The sequence below is a fragment of the Lactuca saligna genome, chromosome 8 (genome assembly GCF_052625555.1).
Source record: "Lactuca saligna cultivar CGN05327 chromosome 8, ASM5262555v1, whole genome shotgun sequence".
Lineage (NCBI taxonomy): Eukaryota > Viridiplantae > Streptophyta > Magnoliopsida > Asterales > Asteraceae > Lactuca > Lactuca saligna.
Window position 1 is genome coordinate 260,999,503 of NC_136424.1, and position 8,725 is coordinate 261,008,227.

Below are 8,725 nucleotides of genomic sequence, written 5' to 3' on the forward strand. Positions count from 1 at the left end.
TCCAAAAACACCCAAGAACAAGTGTTTACGGTCTAGGGACCCTCCTAAAACCGTGAACACCCCTTGAGAGGGTTTTGAAGCCCTAAAACCCCTCCAAACCCATTCTAGTGCTTAGATATGGCTTAGAAAGTTGCATGCATGAACTTAGGACCCCAAATTCGTACCATTTGAGTATTGGACATGAGTTTATGGTCCAAGAACATGTTTGGACCTTAAACCCACATTCATGGACCATAAACTCCTTTTACAGTGTCAAAATGCCCCTAAACATTTCCAAATGCTTCCATGATGCTTCCATGAGAGTGTAGAACCTTATAATCCTTCATGTGATGCACCAAAACATATGTAAATGGATCAAACTTGAGTTTACGGTCCAAGAACATTATTAGACCGTAAACTCATCTCCTTGGACCATAAACTCTTCAAATGGGTGTTAAAGTGCCTTTAACACCTTGTATGGCTTGGAATTAAACCTAGAACCTTGTATGCTTAACCTTCAACCACAAACACGCATGTTTCATTAACAAATATGAGTTTAAGATAGTAAACTCATGTGTTTAAGGTAGTAAACTCCCCAGGAGCATCTTCATAAACCGTAAACTCTTTATCTAGGCCCTACACACCCTTAGATGCTACCCGGACCACTTCTAACACTTTATTTAAGTGTTTTTGTATCTTGGAGCGTATAATCTTATCTAATTAGTGATTTAAAGTCTAATTAGATACATTTGTGTATCATTTCATATTACATAGGAGCCTCGCACGTTTTTAAGCCTCGATCCGATGTTTAGCATCCTAGTCGACACCTTTTCCTCGTCTAGTAAGTTCATACCCCTACCCTTTTTCAATGGTTTTTAAATGTTTTCAGGGGGAATACAAGCAAAAGTACAAGGATATCTTGTACTTAAATTCATTATTTCATTTTAAATGGTTTCATAATCCTCGCACTTTTAAGAATTGAAAACTTACTAACAAACTGTTTTAACTCGCAGAATTGTTTGTTCAAACCGATTTTCAATTCTTATTATATACTGTTATGTTGTATACTTTACAATTGATTGTTCACACTTATATTGATTGAGATTATAAATCATATGTAAAGTCTGTAATAAAATACCCTAGGCACGAGTATAAAAGACAGACACCATTAGAAAACATAAATCAATCGTAATGTCCTTAATAACACACCTAGGCTCGAGTGTAAAGGACAGACACCTTTAGAATACATAAAACATTGTAATGTCCTTAATAAAACACCTAGGCTCGAGTGTAAAGGACATGATCCATTAGAACTTAGATAGTCATAGATATTACTTCCCTAGGCACGAGAAGTAAAGGGAAATCTTAAAGATTGGAGACACGTCCTCTATAACACTTCCTTGGCTCGAGAGAGTGGAGGACTACCCCTGTAACCAGAATCTCCGAACGTAGGAGAGTGTGGCTTGAGTGTATAGATCTATACGGGACTGACAATCCCGCACCTGGCTGCTAGCTACAGCCGAACCGAAAGGTTCAAGGGTGACGAAAGTCATAGAAAGGATATTGGCCACGACCCGAGTCATATCTAGTCTGAAGTATGGTTAAGGACTCGCAATCAAGATTGTTAACGCTTTACACTTATTTATTAGTTTTATTTACGTAGTAAAACTAATGTACGTTTGAGGATAATCGGAAATCAGTAATAGTTCGCACCTACAGAATCGGTAACAGTTCACACACACGCATTCAGGAAAACATGGGGGTTTCCTGGGGATAATATTGAACATAATCAGAATCGGTAACAGTTCACACACACACATTCAGGAAAACATGGGGTTTTCCTGGGGATAACATTGAACATAATCAGAATCGGTAACAGTTCACACACACACACATTTAGGAAAACATGGGGTTTTCCTGGGGATAACATTGAACATAATCAGAATCGGTAACAGTTCACACACACACACATTCAGGAAAACATGGGGTTTTCCTGGGGATAACATTGAACATAATCAGAACCGGTAACAGTTCATACACACACATGTAGGAAAATATAGGATTTTCCTGAGTAACAGTAGTACGTAACCAGAAAAGTATAACAAGTTAGATAACTAAACTTTACAATTCACAAGAACAATTATGATTTCAGTGTACATCTTTTACATTACAATTTGGAATTGGTAAACTTTACTTTTAAGAAAATATGGGATTTTCTTGGATAACCGCTTTTTCAGGAAACCAAAGGAACTCGTGCATTTTCATAAAAACAAACCGCTTATGAACTCACCAGCTTTATGCTGATTTTTAAAATGCTTGTATTCTCAGGTTCTACTTAGACAGGTATCCCGCAACCTTTTGCAGAAGACGGAGCGAATGGAAGTCACGTCTTTCTTTTGTTTAAACTATGTATCTATGAAACTTGTACTACTTTACTTTTCAACTGATGTAATGAAATCTATGTAATGTAATGTAATGTTTTGTGTTTTAATTCTCTTACTATGTACATTGGTTATGATATTCACATGAAGTCACCTCCACCCCGGAACGTTTCCGCCTTCGGTTTCGAGGTGTGACATTTATATCATATTACTTTTAATTATTCCTATTGTAAGTTATTTTTAGGCTATATATTTCAAAAAAAAATTAATGATTATAAAAAAGAGTTTCATGGTTTTTTTGTTAATTTAGGTTTAACATTATAATTTATAACTTTTAACTATTTATAAAGCAATCTTAATTTTTTTCAAATTTAACTGAAATTTTTATTTAAATTAACCATTTAACATTATATTAAAATTAATAATTTAACTATTTTGTATAAAATTATAAATTTTATAAAAGTTGTGACTTTATAATGACAATTGCTCACGTACAACAATATATTTAAACTAATAGATTAACTATAATATGTTAAAAAGTTAAACTCATAATTTTATAAATAGAAATAAAATATGATATGTTAATATTGTAGTTTACTTAATTTATTATTAGAATTTATTTTTTTACATTAATTTAATATTGTCCACCAAATTAGTAAAAATATTTTTTAATAATTATATATAGATATATAGATATATTTAGATATAAATATACAGATATATAAATATATAAATAAAAGGATAGATCGGTTTGATAACTTTTGAGTTATACATAAATCCTTTGGAATAATTAGAAATTTATATTAATTATCCTTTAAGGAGAGCGATTGTTTTCTATGAGTTGCATGTTCTAAATTTGTTCCAACTATTTATGTTCGCTAAGTTCATTAAGGTTGTGTTGACATGAGTGTGAATAGATTTATATGTTGGTATATATTGTGAGGGTTGTAGTTGGATTGTAGTCAAAATGCGGAATTCATGAGTTTTTGGCTCATGAAGTTTTGGGTCCTTGAGCCTGGTTGGGTTTGATGATTAAAAATGAACATGCATCGTTGGTGTTGTTGTACACTCGTTGGTACTTGGTAGCATAAGAATGGTATTTTAGTTGGTAATTGTTGGTGTATATATGGGGTAATTGGACAAATATATTATGGACTCTAATACTTAAATAAGTTTCCCTATTACACTTTTAAAGCTAGATCACTAAACTTGGTTGGAACATAACGTATGAAATCAGGGTGAGTAAACATGTAATATCAAGTGCATATAAAAATAAGTTTATTTTCTAAATATACAAAAATATCAGCTTCCATAACAAATCTTATATTTATTATTATGGGATTTTATAATATATGTCCTAAGCGTACATATAAAAAGTATTAATTATGAAAAATACTATCATAATTAAATTTGAAATACGTTAATTATGAAAACTATTAATGAATTTTAAATTTAATTATGATTAATTAATACCTTTTATAAGCATTACATTTATTTAAAACAAAAAGGTAAGCAATATATATATATATATATATATATATATATATATATATATATATATATATATATATATATATACACTAATAATAATTAGACACAAGTATTGTCAACTTATAACTTAAAATAATACAAACATACATATGCAATTTGCTTTCGAGTTCAAAATAAAGTGGTTTAGAAAAGTGTATATTCCAATATTATTTAAATTTAATATGTGAGAGGGAGTCTTATTTATTTATGGAAAATTTTTAAAAATTAAAAAGTACAAAAATACAAAAAAAAAAAAAAAAAAAAAAAAAAAAAAAAAAAAAAAGTCATTCAAAATTTTCACTATAAAGCTCTCACCTCCAACCAAAAACCAAATCCACTATCATCTTCACACTGGCAAAATGCCCAAATTCAAGAACTCAATCCCTTTCTTGATTCTCATCTTCTCTTCAATCAATGTAAGTTCTTCCCCAATTCAAGCATTTCCCACATTGCACGAATCTTCATTTCCATCATCAGTTTCTGTAATTATTCAATTATCGGAACCCGCATTCTTACTTCCATGGATTGACTTTTGCAGGTTCTTGTTCTCGCCGGAAAAGCAGAAGACCCATTTACTCCAAAGGCGTATGTAATCCGATACTGGAAGAAACAGATCTCAAATGATTTACCCAAACCCTCGTTCTTAATCGAGAAAGCTTCGCCGCTAACCGCCGTGCAGTCGGCGGCGTTTTCAAAACTTGCGGCTAACCAGCACTCTCTCTCCACCAACCTCCCATCGTTCTGCTCCGCCGCGAATTTACTGTGCTTCCCCGACGTGGGACCCAGTCTGGAGAAACATTCCGGTGATGTGAACTTTAAAGAGTACTCCGAGAAGAACTTTACTAACTACGGGTCAGGTCGTCTTGGTGGATTTGATTCCTTCAAAAATTACTCCAATGACGGCAACTCGGCTCTTGACTCGTTCCGGCGGTATTCACGTGACTCAGTGGGCCATGGCGATAAGTTTTCCACTTATGCCCGAGACACAAACGTTCCTGACCAGAGCTTCAATACCTACGGCACAAAAGCCACCGGAGGCACCGGAGACTTCACAAGCTACGCCCAAGACGTCAATGTACCCACCATGAGATTCACCTCATACTCCGACGACGTCAATGGGCGTGTCCAGACCTTCAAATCTTACTCCGAGAACGCAAACGCCGGCGATCAATCCTTCACTAGTTACGGGAAAAAGGGAAACGGCGCCGAGAATGAATTCAAATCATACGGTAACAATTCCAACGTCATCGGCTCGACGTTTTCCAATTACGGCGAGAACGGCAACGGCGCAAACGATTCTTTCACTTCTTATGGGGAAAACGGCAACGTTCCCGAGAACAATTTCAAGAGCTACGCGGACAGCGGTAACGCCGCCGTCGATTCATTCACGAGTTACAGAGATCAATCCAATGTCGGTGACGATAATTTCAAATCATACGCCAAAAGCTCCAACGCGGCGGACTTGAAGTTTTCAAATTACGGGAATTCCTTCAACGAAGGCACCGATACATTCTCCGGCTACGGCGGAGGCACCGTCACAAACCAGAAATTTGGGTTTAAAGGCTACGGTGTTAACAATACATTCAAAGATTACGCCGACAAGAAGAGGGCTTCTTTTGCTACCTACGCGACAAAGGGGTCGGCGGCGCGTGTAGGAGCAATGAAGACGAAATCAGCCGCCAGTGGCAAACCTGTAAATAAGTGGATCGAACCGGGTAAATTTTTCAGGGAGAGTATGTTAAAATCCGGGACGATAATGCCCATGCCGGACATTCGTGATAAGATGCCTAAAAGGTCATTTTTACCCCGGGTAATTCTTTCAAAATTACCATTTTCGTCCTCCAAACTCGCCGATTTAAAGAAGATTTTTCACGCTGAGGATAACTCAAGCATGGCGAGTTTAATCTCTGAAGGATTGAGCGAGTGTGAACGGAAACCGAGTCAAGGTGAGTCAAAACGGTGTGTCGGATCGGTTGAGGACATGATCGATTTTGCCACGTCAGTGCTTGGACGGGATGTCGTCGTTCGGACAACCGACAACACAAACGGGTCGGCTAAGAAGGTAAAAGTCGGGTCAATTAAAAAGATTAACGGCGGTAAAATAACGAAGTCGGTGTCTTGCCACCAGAGCTTGTTCCCTTACCTGCTATATTACTGTCACTCGGTTCCCAAGGTACGGGTCTACGAAGCGGATCTACTTGACCCGAATACATCCTCCAAGATTAATCATGGTGTTGCCATCTGTCATATTGACACGTCAGCTTGGAGTCCGACCCATGGAGCTTTTCTTTCACTCGGGTCGGAGCCTGGGAAGATTGAAGTTTGTCATTGGATCTTTGAGAACGATATGACTTGGGCTGTTTCAGATTAAAAAACCATTTGGGTTTGGGTCAGAGTTTGGTTGGAACCGGGTCGGGTGCAAAAGTGAACCTCTTGTTCGAACCATAGGAGATTACTATTCTATTCGCTTATATCATTTTAAATTTTTTGTTTTTAATATTGTAATGACTTGTTTGTTTTCTACTGAATTAAGGAGAAATGATCAGAACCCGAAATATGAAAATATTAAAGGAGTATGTCGATATTTTAAGCTCTGGCTTAGTAAACATTTAATTTTATCGTGATTCACTGATGCTTATATTCTCATATTATTTTGTATAATACCGTAAACAACATACACAAAGTTGCAAAAGATTACAACTGGATTTTGTCTTGACGATAGATGTTGAACTTGATAATTTATAATATTTAGTCAAAAGGCATTTGAAAGAAAATCATTTTACTAGTTTGTAAACGATTAAGATAACATTTAATTATATAAATAAAACACGGAATTAATATAAATTCGTGAGTCTGAGTCATACGGAATTATTTTCAAATGTAACATTGGTGTTGTTCGTTAGTTATGTTTGTCTTTCATATTTTCTACTATTTTTGTTTGTTTGTTCATATATTTATGTATGGTTCTTTGTTGGAATGTTAGTATGTGTTATTCATCTTTATTTTGGGCATTTAGGTTGTTCATGTTTCGTTTATATGTGTTCATTTACGTTAGTTCATATTCTTTCTTTTGTATTCGTTTGTTTAGCACCTTACTAATCCAACATAAACAATTAAATAATTTATTAAATGAACGAACGAACATAATCAACAAAATATATTTGTTTGTGTGTTAGTATTAATCAAATCTCGTTTCACTCATTCGGTTTATTTAGAACCTTATATATAACCATTAGTACTATCAATCATTGTCCTTTTGTAATTTGTCATTGAATTTTAATTATTTTTTCATACATTATCTTCTTAATAATTGATCATGTTATTCCTTATATCGGGCCATCACCAAAAGTTATATATATATATATATATATATATATATATATATATATATATATATATATATATATATATATATATATATATATATATATATATATATATATATATATATATATATATATATATATATATATATATATATATATATAGAGAGAGAGAGAGAGAGTGAAAAGGTTTATATATTTTAGAGTAAATTACACGAATGGTCCCTATAGTTTAGGGTAATTTGCGCGTTTGGTCTCTAACTTATTTTTTTAACTCGAAAGGTCCATATTGTTTGTTTTTGTTATGCAGTTGATCCCTATCTTATCTAAAAAAACTATTTTATCCTTGATTTTATAATTTATTTAAATAAACACATCCTCAACGCACTCCATCGCTTTATTTTACCTATCCCATAATTTTTTTCCCTATTTAAATAATAGCATTTTTAGGTAAGACAGGGACTAAGCTCATAACAAAAATAAATACTAAGGACCAAATGCATAACAAAAACAAACCGTATGGACCTTCCGAGTTAAAAAAATAAGTTAGGGACCAAACGTTCAAATTACTCCAAACCATAGGGACCATTCGAGTAATTTCCTCTATATTTTAACTATCTATTATACGGTTTAATATAAATCAATCATTTTAAAAACCTGATTAAAGATATATTAGTAATTTATATTTTAATTAAGTATATCAATTAATTAAATAAAATATTTATCTCCTGTAAATATCGACAGTTAACTATTTTGTCTCTATGTTCATCTTTCTCTGTCGTTCTTTATAATTGACTGTCGAACATCTATGTTCTACACTTCCACTGACCACCATCACTTCCTTCTTGTTCATCTATTCCAGGGCATTTGCGGAATGGGTCTATAGATGTCGTCGTACACCCAAAATCAAATCAATCGGACACTAGCATTTTTGAATGGTAAGAAAAATAATCATCTATCTTTTAAGCTATTGTTGTGATTATGAAAGAAAAATAAAACAATTTCGGTATATACGTGGTTCTGGGGTATATTATATAGGGTTGATATGATTTTTAATTGCATGCCATAAAATATGTTTTCCAATACACTATTCTTTGATTTGATTTCTATTTAGTGTTTGAATTTTGTGTATTAGATAACTGATTTTCTAGGTTCAACATTATTATATGATTACATTGGTTATATGTTTGGTAGAATATTCCGCAAAATTCTTATTTAATAAAAGCCACTGTGATGGCTGATTATGTGAAGCATGCACATACAATCAACAAAAAAAAACATTGAACATTAATTTTCAAACCGATCAAAATATCACTAAGAACACTTTCTTTCAAAGCATATGAAAAATATAATTATTTAATTAAAGGGAACAGAGATACCAATGATACAGTTAGGTAATTATTTCTTTTTGTATTTCATTTTCCAGCTAGTATATGACCTATATAAAATGTGGTGAACATATAAAGTCATAAAAGACATCACACAATAAAAAAAAAAAAAAAAAAAAAAAAA

The 8,725-nt window shown here is 33.4% G+C and overlaps 1 protein-coding gene across 1 annotated transcript; it reads left to right on the forward strand.

Annotated features, from left to right (window-relative positions):
* Window positions 1-4,198: 4,198 nt before the first annotated feature.
* On the forward strand, window positions 4,199-6,460 carry LOC145009019 (polygalacturonase-1 non-catalytic subunit beta-like). Its single transcript, XM_078967667.1, has 2 exons — window positions 4,199-4,306; window positions 4,429-6,460. The coding sequence occupies exons 1-2, from the start codon at window positions 4,250-4,252 to the stop codon at window positions 6,259-6,261; spliced, it is 1,890 nt and encodes a 629-aa protein (XP_078823793.1). The 5' UTR covers window positions 4,199-4,249; the 3' UTR covers window positions 6,262-6,460.
* The last annotated feature ends 2,265 nt before the right edge of the window (window positions 6,461-8,725 follow it).

Coding starts and splice junctions, on each gene's coding strand:
- LOC145009019 (XM_078967667.1), top strand. CDS start 4,250: ATGCCCAAATTCAAGAACTCAATCCCTTTCTTGATTCTCATCTTCTCT. Junction 4,307..4,428: donor TCATCTTCTCTTCAATCAAT/GTAAGTTCTTCC, acceptor TGACTTTTGCAG/GTTCTTGTTCTCGCCGGAAA.